Genomic DNA, 18,974 nt, shown 5'->3' on the forward strand with positions numbered 1-18,974 from the left:
TTACATTTTATTTGGAAATCAAGGTCTGGAGTCTGGAAGAAGACTGGAGAGACACAGAATCCAAGCTGCTCGAAGTCCAGTGTGAAGTTTACGAAGTCAGTGATGAGTTGGGTGGCGTAATGTCTGCTGGTGTTGGTCCATTGTGTTTTATCAAGTCCAAAGACAGCTGTCTACCATGAGATATTAGAGCACTTTATGCTTCTATCTGGTGACAAGCTTTATGGAGATGCTGATTTCCTTTACCAGCAGGACTTAAGCACCTGCCCACAGTGCCAAAACCACTTCCAAGTGCTTTGCTGACCATGATATTACTGTGCTTGATTGGCCAGCCAACATGCCTGACCTGAAGCCCATATGGATTCTATGGTATATTTTCAAGAGAAAGATGAGAAACAGTCGATCCAACAATACAGAGGAGCTGAAAACTCAATAGTGCCTCAGTAGAGCCACAGGCTGATCGCTTCCATGCCATTCCTCACTGATGCTGGAATTTGTGCTAAAGGAGCCCCGGCCAAGTATTGAGTGCATAAATGAACATACTTTAAAAAAAACTTGAACTTTTCTGTTTTGCAAATCCTTTTTTTGATTGATCTTAGGAAATATTCTAATATTTTGAGATACTGGATTTTTGACTTCAAAATTAAAACAAAAAAAACTTTGAAATGTTTTAATGTAATGAATCTGGAATAAATGAAAGTTTCACTTTTTGAAATAAGTTACAAAAAAAAATGAACTTTGTCACTATATTCTAATGTTTTGAGCTGTACCTGTATATGATGGGATGGTAAAATGTACTGCGTTGTAGAAATGACCCACATGGAACAGGTTTAATTGTGTCGAGAGGTGTCACCTCCAGTTCCGTTATATTTTTCATGTCTTATATTACTTTATTTTGTTGCCGTAAGGCTGTAATCTGTCTCTGTGCTTCTACCCGGTCCTCCTTCCCAGGGTGCACCTGTGCTTGAATGCTGCTGCTGTTACTGTCACACGTGCTCTGCCCACCGCCCCTCCTACCTCCCGCTGCCCTCTATCAGCCCTGGAGTTCAGGTTCTGCTCTCTCTTTCTCTCTCTCTCTTTTCCTCACATTTTCTAGCACTCTTCTTCCTTCTACGTCTCTGGCTTTCTCTTCCCTGCCACTTATTCACTTTACTAATTTTCCTGTTATGTTTCCAGTTTTCACTGTTATCCACCTATTTTTTCCTCCCCATGTACATTTTTGGTTGACACTAGCAACAGGTCACAACTTTAAAATGTGGTATAAGTAAAATCGTTTAAGTTCAAGAGGATTTAAAGGTTGCAATCATGTACAGAATGTGTCATTGGCAAATTCTTGTTTTGGCCTGAGGATGTTCTAAATATGTCAACAGAGTAAGGTTTGTTTACGAGAATCTCACAAAACCTGTCAAGAATATAGCTGTCCAGGTGATATTTCACTCGAGAGTCAAAAGGAAATAAGAAATTATATTTTGCATACTGATAATAATTATTAAATGATTGTATTCAGTTGTTTTGCATTGTGATTTTGATGACAATTAAGAATTGAAAAAGGGCAATATATTTGGCCTATTACAATGTGTGTGTATGCACATACAATCTCACACACACACACACACACACACACACACACACAATGATAGATACAGGTAGGCAATATATTATTTAAATTGTTATATTATTTATTTTTTTTTATTTTTTTTTTTTCATTTTAGTATTTATACTTTATTGTAGTGAATTTAATATTGCTTAATCCTTACAATAACACAGTAAAAAATAAAACATCCATATGCATTATTATGGTGCATAATTGTCTTGAAAATAATGTCAGAGTGCAAAATTTTAATGGTTCTAAACATAGGCTCATTTTTAATGTATGCAAAATGTAATTTCTGAAGGGATTTTAGGGTGAAATGTGACCCAGACATGGTTTCACAAGATTTATTCAGTTATAGATGTACTTCACAGATCGCTACACAATTTTTCAATTGGGTTTATCATGCCTGGAGCAATGTCTTTAAAATTATTAGAAAGTAAAGTTTGTGTCGCCTAACAATGTCATTGAGAGGACTTTTCAAAAACAAAGTATTGCATTTTAAGCAATACTTAAAATGTTGCGTCAGCAACATTGGAGACAGCTATATTACATTTATACTTTTTATCAAACTCAAAATCTTCACTTTTTTGAAAACAACTTGAAATGACAGTATCAGGCGACCTTCTTAAAAGACACTACACTAACGATTTTAAGATGGAGATTGTGTGCAAATTGAATTTAAGAATCCATTTGCAAGAACATTTGTCTGTTAACTAGCAGCTAGAATGAGCATCTGTTTGCGTATAAACACTCAAACCAGCATCAGGTCCAGATATCAGTGTTGTTGTCTATATCTACGGTGATTTCTCCTACATGGTGTTCATCCTCAATGGCTATCGCCTCACTTTTGTGAAATGTGGGTTTCCGTTGGCTGCCATTGACTCCTGCAGTCTCACTCCTCGCTCCTACTTCTCCGGCAGATCGACCCTCTGGAGCCGGAAACGGACCTGCAGTCCCTGGGCAGCACCAGTTGGCTCTTCGAACCACGGGAATCCTCCAGGCCTTCGAGTAGCACCAAGTATGAGACCACCATATTTTGAAGCAGGGCACGGCCCTTGTCCAATCCTGCCTGCTGCCCCATTTCAACCCCACGTCCCATAAACTCGAGTGCCCCGTGCCTTCTCACTGTGATTTGTAGCCTTCCTCAGGGCAAGACTACTTCCCACTCCAGTCCCAACCCTGGCCCTTGCCTGCATTGCCCTCTCGGAGAGCCATACGCCTCCACCTTCCTTTTTTTGTCGTCTTGACCGATGAGCGCTTTCTGGAATCCTTGGATTTGCCGTTTAACCAGCCTCCTCAAACTCTTCTGTTAATATCTGAAATCGCCTCTTGAAAGCTTCCCTATTTTATACATTACGCTGAATGTTTACGGTTCGGTCCCTCGTATTAAAGGGTTCTCTATCACAAAACCTCCAAACTTGATGCGACGAGTAGCACTCGGACACTTGTAGCATTTCTACATCTCCTCATCCGGACGGACACGTTGGCAGAACTTAATTCAAAATTAGTGGATCCACGAACTCTCTGACTGCAACAGCAATACTAGTACTGTTTTTCAAGTTTACGTACATTCACGGTCATGAATGCAACATAACGCAGTTTCCCATCAGCGCTCCTCGAACCCTGTAGCACTAGATCACTTTTTTCCCCCCCGTAGTTGGACCCACATTCCCCCCCACCCCAGCAGTTCTTCAGTTTTTCAAAAGAGTTGGGTCTGTAGTCTCGATTCACATCCAGTGCTTCCTTTTGTCTTACCAGGCATCTGCAGCTCTGAGGCCCTCGGAAGAAAGACTATGCCTGTTTAGAGCGTTTAGAGGTTGGGATTTGAAATGCAATACAGTTTTACTGGGAAGAGTAGAATACAGCCCCAAGAAAGTGGAATAACCAAGACAACATTCCTATTCTGTTTTCTTGTTGGAATTTAATTGACTTTTTATCTAATAAGGGAATACATTTTGTTTCGTAAAGTTCTATATTTGTAACTTTACATCACATAATAAGTGTGTTTATAACCTCTATGTTCATTTTGTGATTGATGATTTGTTCTGTAATATTAGTTCCTCTGAGATTTCCACTACAAAGTCATTTGCAGAAAAATGAGACGGAATATTTTCGTAGACATAATAATAGTAAATGCTACTATTTTGAATTGCAAAAGAATTCCCACGGTGACAATTATCTTTAGAGAAAAGATAATGAAGCCAAGAAAAGAAAAAGCACTAAGGCTAGAGAAAAAGAAGAAGCTCCAAACAACCTTATGCATATTGTGACATGTACTGAACGTTTGGAAAACCATTGAAAGTTTGCACCACTTTGATTCTCACACACACACACACACACACAAAAAGTTATTTTAGTGTATTAGATGTTAGAAATCTGCTATCTTAACGGTTTATGTTTTGTCTTGTTTCATGTGCCATGTTCACACTGCGGTTAAATAGATATCCCCACTCACAGTTGCTTTATTTAAAGAAGTTTAACATCAAATTAATGCAAGGAATATTTAAAAGTACAGTGAAAATTCAAATTCTTTCATCATTTTCTCACCCTTAAGTTGTTCCAAACCAGTATGAGTTTCTTTCTTCTGTCGGACATAAAAGAAGATATTATGAAGAATGTTGGAAACCAGACAAGTTGCTAGAAGCCAGCGATTTCCATAGTATGAAAAAAGTCAATGGCTAACGTCAACTGTTGGTTACCAATGATTCGGTTACCAATATTCTTCAAAATATGTATTAAGATCAACAGAAAAAAAGAAACTCATACAAAATTATGTTACGAACCGTTGTTAACGCAGTGAAGTCATTCTCGCGGTCACTGACGGGTTCATGAGGTGCTGGAAAATCTGGTTGCTAAAATCTCTTAAGTCAAAAATGACTGGGGTCAGTGTTTGTGGCTAAAAACCGCTGTCGCTATAGTGAAACTTCACAACAGTCGCTGTCAGCCATTTTGGATTTATGAAAGACGCGTACACGTACAGAATGATAATTCAGGTGATTAATTTCTCATTTATTTGCTGTCCTGTTTCCAAAACATTGCAGTGTGAACGTGGCTGTTTTTTGTTGTGTGGAAAAGACTGTTCGCTTTAGTTTGAAACTGGCTGTTACTCACTTTTGAGCTGCACTGTTTGTCTCTCATGTCCGGTTTTATGGAGTAATCTGTTAAAGTTGTGGTGATTTCTTTGTGACTGTGTTGCACATCCTCAACTTCCAGACATCACAATCATCCTCACTCATTTACAACCATCGTTTGCCATTGTTTTGTCTCATTTCCTAACACAAAATTGCCAAAGAGGCTAACTCAAGATCCATTTCACTTGCCATCACATCCTGTAATGTGAGCTTTGTGTATTTTTGACACTTTTTTTGAAATGCTATCACATTTTTAATATATCAGATTTAATTAGCAGTCCTGTCTGGGCTCTGACAACTTGATTGGGATTTAAGAGCATTCCCATTTCTGAATTCCAATATATTTTTCCTTGTGTAGCTGACTCCACCTTTCAAGTTTCCGGACACCAAGGTGTGAATTGAAGGGGACTCAGGTGAAACTTTGTGTGAGTCCAAATGAGGAAGAAATTGAGTGAGTATGCGAGAGAGAAAGAGAAATACAAAATTAGCACTTAACTGCAGTACCAAACGGACTGTCCAAAGTTGCTCCTACTGCAAAAATAAACTTGAATATGGACATTACTCAGATAAACTGATTTTCTGGTGATGTGGAAACGGACGTAACACATCAAACATTAAAATACGACTCGGCATATTCAATCTGACTGAATCTCACGAAGCAATGTCACGTTTCACCCCAAAATCAAAAGAAAACAATTTGCATAAAGCCTTTTTTCAGGACTATTAAGATCTAGACACATTTTTGCACAATAATTATTGTATTAAAATCTGTGTAAATTAAATGCAGTACAACTAAGATGTATAACAAACGTACTAATTTTCTCGATATGGTAATAAGACTTTTGATGTGTAATTTGCTTAATTGTCATATGTCAAAGCATTGGTCCTAAAAATAGGTTTTATTTGCTTATTTTGTTTTGGGGTGAAAGGCGAACATTTCTCAAGTTTTTCATGAGATTCACTCATTTATATCTTTAAAAAGCAAGCAAAACTTTGAGTAATCTCTGGAAAACTGGACTTCTCTTTCCTGAGCACTGTGTGAACATTTTAGTGTTCAATGTTTCCTCTTAAACTGTGGTTTATTTTCATACGAAGGACTTTGTGAGCGACATTAGCAGATTATATCTAAAAAATAATGCAAAACAAGAGTTTTGATCTTTTTGGACTCGGTGTACATTGAAGAACTGCTTGTTGAAGATTTGTGGCATTTAAAACAAATTTTTTTGTGGACCTGAGATGGAAAAGTTACGGATGAGATGAAGCACTTTCATGTAAATCAGCAAAAATATTTGACCTGTATGTGAAGAATCCAGCTAAATTGAAATCAAATCAGTGGTTGATGCAATGATCTTACTGTGAAATAGCAAAGATGTAGCATATTTAGGCTATTGATTTGCCATTTGAAAACAAAGAGCTGAATTTAATGTCACTTTATGGCCACCCATCACAAAGCCTAGCTGTCTAGCATCACAACGAGTGTTTAAGTTTTTATAGTTGGCAGGTTCTTTGACTTAATGGAAAGAAAATGGGCACATATGCTGCAGTGATTAGAACAGAATGATTTACAGAAAATGAGGAAAAAAGGAGAAAAATGCAAACCCCTCAGGCAACACTTGTCCCTCTCTTCCTCTTTGAATTCACTTGAATTTCCTTTGAACTTCACATAAATTGAGCAAATATTGACAAACGATTTAACACCAATTATGTTAGTATCCTCTTTTTTTCCTGGTTGGGAAGAGTATGAGGATGTCAGAAACCTACCAGGATCAGGGCAGAATGCTTGCACTTGACAACACAAGATAAAATACCACTGTTGGCCTATGTAGAAGGTAAAGTAACTACGATTAAAAGATGTCTAACAAATGTACTTTTTGTCCTGAATGTTCATACTATTCTGTATGTTCATTCCATTTACTTAAGGAACAATCATTATACTATCTCAATGCCATTGAACTAATAAATTCAATAGACTTTTTGCTCTATGTTCTTGTCTTGTGTTTGAATTGCATTCGATTTAATTCTATTTTAGCATATTCTGTGAATTACACCAGCAGCTGGCTTTGTTATTGCTTTGATTAATCAAGATGCATTTTACTGTGTTTCTATTTAAATGTTAGACAAACAGACCAAATCAAAACATAACAGATTTTCACATTTTTTAATTTTATTTTTTCTCAAAATACATGAAAAACAAAAAGCTGAAAATCATCCTAACAGTAAATAACCAAAACATCCATCAAGCTAATAAATGCACATCATACACAAACCCATTACGCAACACTCTCTGGTCTGTCATAAATATGAAATGAAAGCCAATGGAAGGTTCATTCGATTTTACAAGAATTTGTGGTGATCCGAGTCACTCGAGCGAACCAACGTTTTCTGAACTGCAGACATTAGTCATAAAACGCAAATGGACAATAAAACTCTTAGATCGACTGTAAAACCAGTGTAGATATTTGGCCGAGTCTTCTGTGGATATCGCGATAATAAACATGGCACTGAAGCTTTATCGATCAGGTCGCACCATACCGGGTCTAACGACCGGCATCATTGGCCGAGCGGGAGGTCGCATCATGTGTGGCCCGGGCATCATTTGCATAGGTCCGCCCATTGGTGGCCGCATACCTGGACCTGAGAGAGAGCCAGATGAATGTGACAGAATATTTAGATTGCCATTAATAAAAATCCCTCACATTAACTTAGTTATATTCCCAGATAAACAGCCTTACCTGGTCCTCCAGGCATCATGCCATGAGGAGGGGGACCCATCATGGGGATCATAGGAGGACCACCCATGGGTGGAGCTGGTAACATGCCCGGTCTCGGAGGTCCACCTGCAAGAAAAAACATAATAATTAATAATAAAATAATTTAATCAAATCATTAAAACAGAATCTCAATTTATTGGTTTCTCAATGACTGACCGATATAATGGCAATACTTAAATACAATTTTATGTGGCATTCACAAAATTTCTGAATTTGAGTTAACATTGAGGCAAGACACTGCAGGAGAACGGGGGAAAAAATGGAATAGATTTCACCAAACTGATTAATGTCAGTACATTCAGAAACTTGTCTAAATATGCAAGTAAAGCATTGCTTAATTAAATATACATCAATTTTCATTCATGTGAAGATCGAGAAATCTGAACACCAAATGAAGTCAGGTTCAAAATTCTTGTTTCATTTTGTTCAGATATTTTTATTACCACAAAAATCTGAAAATACTGTCAAAGGACAGAAAAATCAGCATGTTTTCAGGAATAAATGCTATATAAATCAGGTGAATGATATATGAATGAACCCCTCAGTTAAAAAAAAAAAACTTAATATAGATGTGAATAAATTTGTAAAGTTTATGCAAGTGCTGTTGAAGTGGAGATATAAATGCATTTTGAGAAAACAGCCTTTAATTGAAATCTACAGGCAAAAATAGAAAAAAATTACTGTGTATTTTGGAAGATTTCTTTCCACTAGTCTCAATGACGACATGTTATGGAAGCAAAATAGCTCAATCTCAAAAGACCAGTGCATAAAAAAAACAATGCTTTTGCCTGTAGTCTCGCCATAAATAAGCATAAAGTTCACTCAGAACTCGTTGATATGCTTTGTAGCTGCCATGAAAGGAAGCGAACATTTCAGAACTGTGAAACGTACTAATATTTGGATGCGGTAGCAGAGATCCACCAGGTGGAGGGGCTCCTGGGAACGGGGTGGGTGGAATTTTACCCTGCTGGAAAGCGGCCGCTGAAACGCACAAAAATGACTTTTAGACAGGAACACTCATCTTTTAAAAGATCAAGAAATGAGTCAAGACAATTTGTATCCAATATGTATTTAATGCATAGATCTATGGAACCTCATTTCTGCCACAAAATAAATAAAATTAAAAAGGCAATTGTGACTTTCTTCATATTTCTGACTTTTCCCCCATGCAAATCTAATATAAAGGTCAGAACTGCAAGAGATACTCAGAATTCAAAAAGTTCACATCTCAATTTTAACAGTTCAGATTGTAAGAGAAGTCAGAACTCTTAGTATATCTTGCAAGTCTGACTATATCAGAATTGTGAAGAAAACGTCACAATTACCTTTTTGTGGCAGAAACAGATAATTCATATAGATCAGACTTAAGGTCTTAACATGGAAGAGCATGTTGTTCACTCACTTGTTTTGTCGATGAGATTCTGAGCCTGCTCCTCCATCCATTTCTGATAGTAGTCTTTCACATTTTCTTTATGTTTTCGTCCGCTGCAGTGTGTCTTTCTGACTGATGGCTACAGAGATTAAACATACAAACAATGAACATTTCCACAGATAATAATGTCATGTTAAACAGGTCAGATTACCATTAGATTCTAGAAAAGGTGGTAATCTTACCGAATCGTGTGTCAGGTATGTGTCACAATAATCACAATAAAACCTGAAAGAGACAAAAACAACCCACCCATGCATAAAAATACCACAGGTGCTACAGTACAGTACTGATGATAATACCATAGTAAAGTACTGTCACTTACAAAAACCCTAACAAAGCACCATGATTTTGTACTATAGTTTTCTTGAAGTAATTAGGAGCATATATAAAATAGCATAATACGACCATGGCGTTGAATTCAAGTACAACTGTATTTACATGATACTCTTTTGTTCGTGTTCTAAATTTGTACTTTTAAAAACTCATTCCTGCAGCAAAAAAAAGGCATTTAAAGCGGTAAGCTGCATATAAATAACAATATACACTCAATTGAAAATGCTTTTTAGCTCATTTAAATGCTGGATTAGCTTGAAGCGCTACTAGCACTTGTCTGAGAAACGCGGTTGTATTTGCAATGTTGTTTTCTAAAATGCCTAAAGGTATAAGAGATGTATTAATGAACCTTTCGCGACTAAAGCGTGTTGGTCTGTTTCGTACATATCGTATAATTGTATAAAATAAACATAAAGAGAGACTCACTTCGGCATCTTCACGGCGGAACAGCGCGGGGCGAAAACCACCGGAAGTAGATTGAGAATCCTTTTACGTCTTTGTTTGGGTTTGGAGCGAGCACGCGCACGCACTGACGCCACCCCGTGTTTGGGAGGGATCCTGTCTCCGTTTACCACTGCATGCATGTGGTCACATTTCACCCCAAAATCTAAATACATTTGTGTTTTCATTTATTATGTTGACAGTTAAGCACATTTCCTCTAACATATTTAAATTGAATACCTCCTGGAGTATAAAATATTCTTATACCTATACAATGACAATAAAGAGCTCTGACCTTAATATTATTAATATTTGTTTATAACAATAATGAAAATTATATTCATTCACTTTGGTCCTAAAAGCCTTCAATATTAGTACTACCTTTTGAGCTAATAGTTATTTAAACAAAAAGCCACTTTGCAGAATATAGTTTTATTCTGACATCATTTGAGAAAATAACATCTTCAAGCAATGCTTTATGCCACAACACATGAGAAACCATGCAGCTGCCATGAGACGTTTAACTTTGCAGTTTTAAACAGCTCAGCTTTAATGTTTCATGTCGTTCGGTCATTCAAAGCCACTAAGTCCCACCAAAAGCAAAACCACTGATAAGGTGCCTGCAATACAGCACAATGTAAAACAGGCTGCAACATCGCTTGCAGTTTTACTCTCCTATATTTTGAGCCTGAAGCATGACAGTTAACATTAAGCCTTTCTACAATATTTTTAGTAGTCAGTATTATGCGGTCTGAGTGTTTGAGAAACAGGATGTTGCAGGTTTAACAGAAAGAATACACTTTTTAAGAAGCCAAAATTCACACTTCTGTTCTGACAAACTGAGATAATTTTTTTTGCAGTTTCTGATTGCAGAATCTAGTTGATTTTATTTACATCATACCTTCACAAAAGGTTTAAGGTTCATATATCACTCAAATATTCATTGCAAACTAATCTTGAAAGAAATACTGATCGTATCTGACAGGCATGTGGGTCAAAATTGAATGCAAAATACATTAGAGCATCTCAAACTCAATTCCTGGAGGGCCGCAGCTCTGCACAGTTTAGCTCCAAATCACACCTGCTTGGAAGTTTCTAGTAATCCTGAAGACCCTGATTAGCTGGATCAGATGTGTTTGATTAGGGTTGGAGCTAAACTGTGCAGAGCTGCGGCCCTCCAGGAATTGAGTTTGAGACCAATGCATTAGAGCAGTGCTTCCCAAACCTGTCCTGGAGGCCCCCCTGCCCTGCACTTTTTGTATGTCTCCCTTATCTAACACACCTGATTCCACTCATCAGCTCGTTAGTAGAGACTGCAAGAACTAAATTGGGTGTGTCTGATTAGGGAGACATAAAAAATGTGCAGGCTAGGGGGTCTTCCAGGACAGGTTTGGGAAGCACTGCATTAGAGTAAACATGACACATTATTAGCAACCCATTTTACTTCCTTAATGTGAGATATCTGAGAGAAATAGGATATTCTATGACAAAAAAACCTTAGTAGGCAGTAACTTTTCGCTGTCTTATGGAATAACATGCTCAACAAGAACATGAATCAAGAAAGCAAATAGGGTCAGTTTTGATTTCATTTTGACTGAAACTCATTTAATAAACTACATCTAAGGTCAATGAAATTCTGCCATTGGTATTAGTAAAAGAATGACTTGATAAAACCGCTTAATATCTTATTTCTTTCCATAGAAATACATAGCATTTTATTTAGACTTAAGATTTACACATGATGCTTTCTGTGCTTTTAAAACAGACCATCACTTTCATATTTTCAGTAGCCATCCATGAATGATTAAGTGTTGGTCCTAAATAGGAATAATTACAATAGTAATTTTGAAATTATGCAAATGCCATCATGATGCTGATTGAGGGAAGTCGCAGGATTATCATGCGATGCAGCATGAAACTCACATGGACCATCTCAATGTCATCCGGATTAAATACAGTGATGTGACCAAAACATCACTTCTGCTCATCATCCCAGAAAACCACAGCAGCATGTGTCAACATGCCAGTCCTGCCGATGCCCAACCTCGTACACACCAGCTTTGGCACATCTGTCTCTAAACAGTCCTCATAGGTTGGATTTGGGTGCCGTGTTGACAGGGATGGCTCTGAGCTCTGTCCGCATGCACAAGTACTCGCCGATGACTGCCATGAGGGCCATACAGGCCACATTAACCAACCACCACGACAGGGCGGCTGGGAGATGGGCGTTATAGATCCAGCAGCCGATCATGTGAAAGAAATGCACCGTCACGGTGAAGTCCAGACACTGCTTTCCCCTTCGGATGAAAAACCACAGGCCAAGAGCGCTGAGAAAGAGACACAGAGCCAAGAATGACGGCAGATAAAAGTGAGAGAAAAGCTTGGAATAGGATGGCATTAATCTAAACTTACCATGTGAGAGAATTCAGAATGAACGCCATCATAGACAAGCGACCTTGTGTTTTTGAAAAGCCAATAACCTTGACAGAAAGTAAACTAGTTATTTGTAGCTCTGGGTTGACAATTTTATTCATCTTCATTTTAATGAACCGTATTTGGACAGTTACCTCATAACTGAATATCTGGTCGAGTGATCTACTGGTATGGACCAAACCATCAACACCAGCCAACCACAGACCCAAGAAGCTGTAGTAGATGCACTGCATGAGAATAATCTGGGAGATGATGAGGATCGGATCCCAGACGTAGCTGCGGAAATGACTGCCCATCTCGCAGGAGATGAGGGGGACAAATACACGTCCCCAAACCGGCTTGATGGGAAGATTAACAGCAGCCCCAAGACTTGAGTCTCAGCCTGGCAATGACAAAATAATAACAGAGCAGGCTTCAACTGGTTTGTCAGTCCACCAGCAGGAGTGCCATGTAAATACCATGTTATATCTCAAAGTACCATGGTACTTCTAAGAATACCATGGTAGATATCCATTGTTTGTTAATAACCACGAAAACGTAGATATGCCAAGTAACGTATCCCAACAAAGACTAAACTACCGCTGTTCAGTTTTATTAGACAACATTCGCACTAGTTAGCATTTACACATTTTAAAGTCAAGAATAGTAAGGTGTTCTCTTAAGTATTTTACAATTATACAAAGAAATTGAAAACAATTCCAACGTGAGCTCATTTTATGCAAGTAAACAAACATCTAAATGTAAAATATCGCGGCGAACATTTGTTAGCATTCGCTAGCTAAACATCGCTAACCAGCGACTTTGTTGACATCCGTCTGTTAGAATCATAATGCTGTGAAAACACGAACCCCGAGTAAGACACATCCGTAGTGTGATCCTGACAGATTGAGATTACGGATAGGTAACGCTTTATTTTAAGGCTAATAATATTAGTTTCAACCGGATGTGAAACTTGGGGCCGCTGTTGAGAGCGTGACGTCATCACTTCTTCTTCTTCTTGTAGAATTTGCGGCAGACTAAACGCAACACCGGCGTATTGCTGCCTTCCTCAGGTCATCTGGATACTGCACTGAACACTTAGATCCTTGTGTAAAGTCCAGTCAATCGATAACAACTTTCGCTGACTTATAGTCCTTTATTCTTAGAATAGATTTTATACTAGCATTCGTGACTCCACATTCAAATAACTCTGAAAACATGCGACGTCTTGCTGCTATATGAACGACACACTCCATTATTACACGGCTCACAGTTTCTTCCAGTCCACATCTACATCTCCCATCTGGATGTTTTCCAGTCCTTGCTAACACACAATGACCCAACCTTAGTCTAGTTAAAACAACACTATCCTTTCTTTCTAACCTTACTGTACTAGAATGGCCTACTATTGGCTGAATAGAATAATAACGTCTACCTTTATATCCTTCATTCCACTCCTTTTGCCACAATTTTACTGTTCCTTCTCAGATAATACTTTTACACTCAACTCTACTTCACTTCTATTTACAGCCTTTCTTGCCATTTCATCTGCCTCCTCATTTCCCTGAACACCTGTATGAGCCGGCACCCAAAGAAATCCCACTATATTCCCCATTCTATTTACTCGATTCAATGTTACTAACAATTCTACTATTAAGTCTGACCTAGCTTCACTTTTCCTGCCCTTTAATGCCAATAAAGCTGCAAACAAATTACTCTTTTCCCGGACCATTTTCCTCCACCCACTCCAAGGCCAATAAAATAGCCACTAACTCTGCAGTAATGACTGACATATTATCCGTTAATCGTTTTCCATTCTTTCAATTTAACTGAGGAATACTTATTCCTATTGCTGTTTTTCCACTACTTGAATTCATTGAACCATCTGTAAATATATATACTGGTGGCAAAGTAATTATTGGTGCAATCTTAATATTATTCACTCCTATTTCCTGAGCTCTCTTACCTAATGCAGTCTTCTTACTCTCTCTTTTACTTCCATCCCTTCTCTGAAATTCCCAGTGTTCTTCTATTAAAATCCTAGCAGGGTTAGAACAATTATAACCTCGTAACTTAGTCCAATAATACAGAGAGAGTTTGTTCCATCGCAGTTCTAACGTAGTCTCACCCATTTCAATTAACAAAGCATTGAGTGGAGTAGTAATCATTGCTCCTCCACATATTCTTAATGCTTTCACTTGTACTACTACCATTTTCTTTAAAACAGAATCTGATGCTAATTTATATATCTATTATATTGAGGACCTAAGGTGCTACAAAATTTATGCCAGCTTTCCCTCTTTGCATCTTTTATAACTCTTCTAGCCTTAGCCTCTTATATTCTATTGCATATACTCTTCCATTGGAAACTTCCTCAACCTTCGATATGCTTTATTTCGAGCTAAAGTCGAGTACAATTCATTTAGAGTACAAATCCCATTCCACCAAGGAACAATTTGCCGTTCTTTTGGACACTCAAATTTTGGAATAAACTCTTCTGCTGCCTGAATTAACATATTACACAAATAATTATTCCATTTATCTACATCTTCTCTACACATTTTGTTTATCTCTTCCTGAGTTCTAATTCTAAATTCATCCCATCTTGCCTTTGGATAGTTAAACTTTCCTGGCCTAAAATCCTGCTCTTTAAACAATTTTCCAAACCTGCTTAAAATTGGAACATGATCACTACCAATAGTGTACTGGTCCATTATATCCCATTCTCCTCTCAAGGCTATCAGGAGAAGTAAACGTTAAATCTAAACAAGAACTACCATCTTGATTAACTTGAAATCTAGTAGGTCTACCATCATTAAGCACCACTAATCCGTATTTATCCAAAAATTCTTCTAGTACTGTCCCATTCTTATCTCGGAATCTACATCCCCACAACTCACTGAATCACCCACCCATATTACTGGTGTCTCGACCTTAGCCATTACTCCTTCTAATTTTTCCTCCTCTAATATTATTGTAATAATTAATCACATAAATTTTCCTTCGTTCAGACCAAATTTCAACCACTATACATTCAAGATCAGTAATTATCTCTATTCTTCTATACTGTAAACCTTTTTTTTTAATATAAAAAAGCTCATCTCTATCAGCTCTTAGAATTTCATACCCTGGAATAGCAAAATGCAAATTCGGTCTAAGCCACATCTGCTGCACACATATCTGATCTTTCTTTAAAGGCATCAACAAATCTCTTAAACTCCTGCCCATTGGCTACTAGACTCCTAGCATTCCATTGTAGGACATAAAACATTTCAATAAATAATTAATCCATATCATCATCTAATGATTCGACTCTTTCCCCATTCTTACCTTTCTCTCGGATAAAAGGAGTTTGCTGGCTTCCTGCTACTCATCCATGCATATACAGCACTTCCGGATCAATATCTTTCATCCCTATAGTCTGCTACCACAATTACCTCCCTTGCAACATTGGACCTATTCTTAGCTCTCTCTATAATTCTCCACACAGCTTCCGAGAAAAAAGCTAATTGTTCCGTCTTTTTGATAACTATGGAGTCATCGAGTATTTTTCCATTTACCTGTTGTTGTCTTTCAGACAGAAACTACATGACTAACACTTGCTCTCTCTATTCTTCTTACTGCTTCTGCATACGAGATCTTATTCTCGTCCCTTATCTTCTGCACTACATCAGCTTTTGCATGGACAGGGCATCACCACAATTACAGCATTTGATCTGATTTTTACATTCTTTAAAATCATGATCTTCACTGCACTTCCCACATCTGCGTTTACCCTTACATGCCACTGCGACGTGCCCAAATGTCTGGCAATTGAAGCATCTTAATGGGGGTCTTTTATACTACTTAACTCTGAAGCATAAGTAGCCTAACATAACTTTATCTGGTAGAGTTCCTTCCATAAATGGGCGCTCGCCTGCCAGCCCTTCCCACTACAAAACCGACAGTCGACACTTCAAACTTCACCGATCACCTCAAAACAGATAATCCCGCTCGCACTATTCCATTGAAATAGTTGATCAATTTAAAAAAGTATGTTAGTAGCACCTCGAACTGTAATATATGCCACAAATTGATATTATTATTCGATTTCTCCTTATTTCACGTATTTTATCATTTATAATCTGTAGAACGTAATCTAAGGACTTCTTTCATTAATTCAGTGTCATAACTCAGTATTATTTAAAATGAGAAAATAAAAGTTTTACTTTTTGCTTGAAAATCCTTGTCAGGAAGTTTAAAAGATATATAAGATGTAAAACAGTTGCTGCGTGGTTGCTAAGGTGTTCTGAGTGGTTGCTAGGTTGTTGCTTAGGTGTTTTGGTTGGTTGCTACTAGGTTGCTACTAAACATTTACCAATGTGAGCTTCATGGTTTCTCAGGGGTTCTGAGTGGTTGCTAGGCTGTTTATAGTTTGATATTTGTCAAGCTAACATAATTAAACGCTTCAAGATTTCATATATAAAGATATATTTGGCCTGTTGTGTTTCTGCCAGTGACACTGCAGTTATTTTTCATAGATTTTTTTTACTTGCATATTAACTGGCATGGTGAAGGTTCACAGTTACTATCCGTCATGTATTCGTGGTAATTTGGTCAGTGTGCCAGTAACACATCTCACATTTGACTAGAGCTTCCTCTTGTTTTGCTCATCTCTGGAATTGGCAGTCTCACTGTGGTCAGTCAGTTGGTTTGTCACCTGAATGACAAACAAGACACGTTGAGCCTGAGAACCTAAACCTTTGACCCTTCTGGTACACTGAAAGCATTGTACAAATGTAGATTATTTTTCTTCTTGATGCTTTCCTAGTTTTCATGCAGTTTATTGGAAAATTGGGACATTGTTATTGGTTTACTGGAACAGTCATTCTTATTCCAAGTCATATACTGAATGCAAATTCTTATGGTTTCTTTACTATTATAAATTTACGTTACAAGCACAATTAACAAGAAAAGGTGATGAGCCGTACGATATAAGCTTATGAGCTGATTTATTCGCATTTTATTAATCCTAGAGATCATAGAGATTATTAGATGGATTTCGAGGCTTTTTAGGTCAGGTTGAATCTGCGATCTCTGACTTAGTTCGTTTGTTGGCTTCCATGGCTGTAATGCGCTGTGTTTTCTGCTGTCTGGCAACCAAGTGTGTCTAAATACTATTGGTTAAACTGGCAGTGGGCATAGTCACACAGACCAAAAACAAAAACAGACATTCTGACACAAAACACACATTTTCAAAGTAGAATAACTGGCTGTAGCATTGTTCTTTTGAAGAAACAAGTATGTGAACTTAGCATGTTTCCTAAATATCTGCAAATGTATAATAGCGTTTTATGCTTTTGTACAGTCAAAATTACATACAGCATCTTTAATAAATGTAAAATCTTCACTGCATGACATTGATTTTTAATTGAAGAAATTACACTCACAACAATATCCAGTGTTTTCTTATGGTGTAGAAATGCATAAGGTGAATCTTCCCAGCAAACACGTGAATGTGGGGCCCACATGGGCTTCACATGGGCTACAGGGGTACAGAGTGGGCATGGGCTCAAGATGGGCATTTTATCTGGGGCCCACTTGGGTGACCCAGCTAGAACCCACATGGGTGAACCCAGGTGGGCTCCCCATGTGGTTCCCAGATGGGTAATTAATGGGAAATGTGTGCATGGGCTCAAAATGGGCTACACATGGGATCCTATTTGTTTTAACAAATATACAAGTGCAAACATAATTAATCTCATGTAGGGTGATTACATGGATTTATAGTGCACATATATCTTTAAAATGATTTTTGTTGTTGTTTTGACACTTGGATTACTTAATTTAATCAAAATCTAAAAATTCCCCTCCTTTTTTACAGTCTATGATTCCAACACTCATGCATTTCTACCCAATTTTCCACTGACATTTAGCAAAAAATACAATAAAATAAATAAAATTCAGCCACTTTAATTTAGCTGACACGCGAGTTTCTCGCGAGATCCCATCCCCACACGACATCAAACTACCGTGAGATGCAGCCCTGCAGGGTGGATCCCACGAGATCTCATTCAACATTTCCCATCGCGCCGGCGCCATTACTACTCGCTAATTTTCTGGAGAAGACGTTTGCCTTCAGTGTATCCAAGGTAAGAATTTCAATCTTTAAAACTGAAAATGTAATTTTATTGTTTATCAACCATAATGTTAACCGAAACGTGGATTTTTGTCAAAAAAGAGATCTTTGAAGCTGCAGAGTTTTTAGTATCTATAGTATCTATCCATAGTTGATCTCACAGTGGTAAATTCACTATACAGTTACACTGCTTTTACATTCAGTATTTTAGCACACCCCCCACCCCCCCATATTGACCGTATTCCAACTTAAACAGATGTGGTATAGCATTGCGCTTTGAATATTTAATTCTACTCATTGTCATTCTGTCCAGTGCAAACACACCTCCTTGCTATGCAGATAAGGCCTATTATTGAATGTTCACAAAACTTGCTATTTTCTTGATGCAATTACGCTGGAAAAGCGATGTTTGTGTACATTTTCGAGACATTGTGGCAGCAGTAATTCATCAAATGATGGAGAAGAGCATTATAACCGGGCATATTTCCAGACACACAGTGTAGACAAGTGCTCTTTCTGCATATTAAAGAGCTGATTCAGGTGCATGAAACTGCAGTAATGCCAGATTGCCATAGTTCGCTGCATCCTCCACAATGTAGAGCGCAGAATCAGAATGGAAAATGGAGAAATGTGTTGCATGAATGTTCTGCACTATTTTTGGGTATATCTGTGCTGTTTCCTGATTTGCATAGTTCCCTCAGCCAGTCAGTTGCAACGATCCCAGACAGTGTGTGAAAGTCTGTTC

General features: G+C 37.8%; 3 protein-coding genes across 4 annotated transcripts in view; 1 reads left to right on the top strand and 2 right to left on the bottom strand.

Annotated features, from left to right (window-relative positions):
- anks1ab (ankyrin repeat and sterile alpha motif domain containing 1Ab) overlaps positions 1 to 6,703 on the top strand; it is a 30,332-nt gene extending 23,629 nt beyond the window's left edge. The window contains exon 13 of the mRNA XM_079376892.1: positions 2,512 to 6,703. Coding sequence (XP_079233018.1) covers positions 2,512 to 2,631 — 120 coding nt within the window. The 3' untranslated portion in view covers positions 2,632 to 6,703. The remainder of the gene's footprint in view (positions 1 to 2,511) is intronic.
- A 160-nt stretch (positions 6,704 to 6,863) lies between these two features.
- LOC306844936 (U1 small nuclear ribonucleoprotein C-like) lies at positions 6,864 to 9,745 on the bottom strand. The gene is made up of 6 exons (XM_079377385.1): positions 9,685 to 9,745; positions 9,108 to 9,150; positions 8,896 to 9,004; positions 8,385 to 8,474; positions 7,455 to 7,559; positions 6,864 to 7,356 (listed from the first exon to the last, which is right to left on the bottom strand). The coding sequence occupies exons 1-6, from the start codon at positions 9,690 to 9,692 to the stop codon at positions 7,232 to 7,234; spliced, it is 480 nt and encodes a 159-aa protein (XP_079233511.1). The 5' UTR covers positions 9,693 to 9,745; the 3' UTR covers positions 6,864 to 7,231.
- A 373-nt stretch (positions 9,746 to 10,118) lies between these two features.
- On the bottom strand, positions 10,119 to 13,135 carry LOC306844850 (protein SYS1 homolog). Of its 2 annotated transcripts, XM_079377262.1 has the most exons (5): positions 12,981 to 13,135; positions 12,267 to 12,514; positions 12,112 to 12,179; positions 10,897 to 12,026; positions 10,119 to 10,754 (listed from the first exon to the last, which is right to left on the bottom strand). In XM_079377262.1, the coding sequence occupies exons 2-4, from the start codon at positions 12,426 to 12,428 to the stop codon at positions 11,786 to 11,788; spliced, it is 471 nt and encodes a 156-aa protein (XP_079233388.1). In that variant the 5' UTR covers positions 12,429 to 12,514; positions 12,981 to 13,135; the 3' UTR covers positions 10,119 to 10,754; positions 10,897 to 11,785. The 2 variants fall into 2 exon arrangements, with proteins under 2 accessions (XP_079233388.1, XP_079233389.1); XM_079377263.1 differs by lacking the exon at positions 10,119 to 10,754 and having other exon boundaries at positions 11,281 to 11,996.
- Between the last annotated feature and the right edge of the window lie 5,839 nt (positions 13,136 to 18,974).

The sequence above is a fragment of the Barbus barbus genome (assembly GCF_936440315.1).
Source record: "Barbus barbus genome assembly, chromosome: 25".
Taxonomy (NCBI): Eukaryota; Metazoa; Chordata; class Actinopteri; order Cypriniformes; family Cyprinidae; genus Barbus; species Barbus barbus.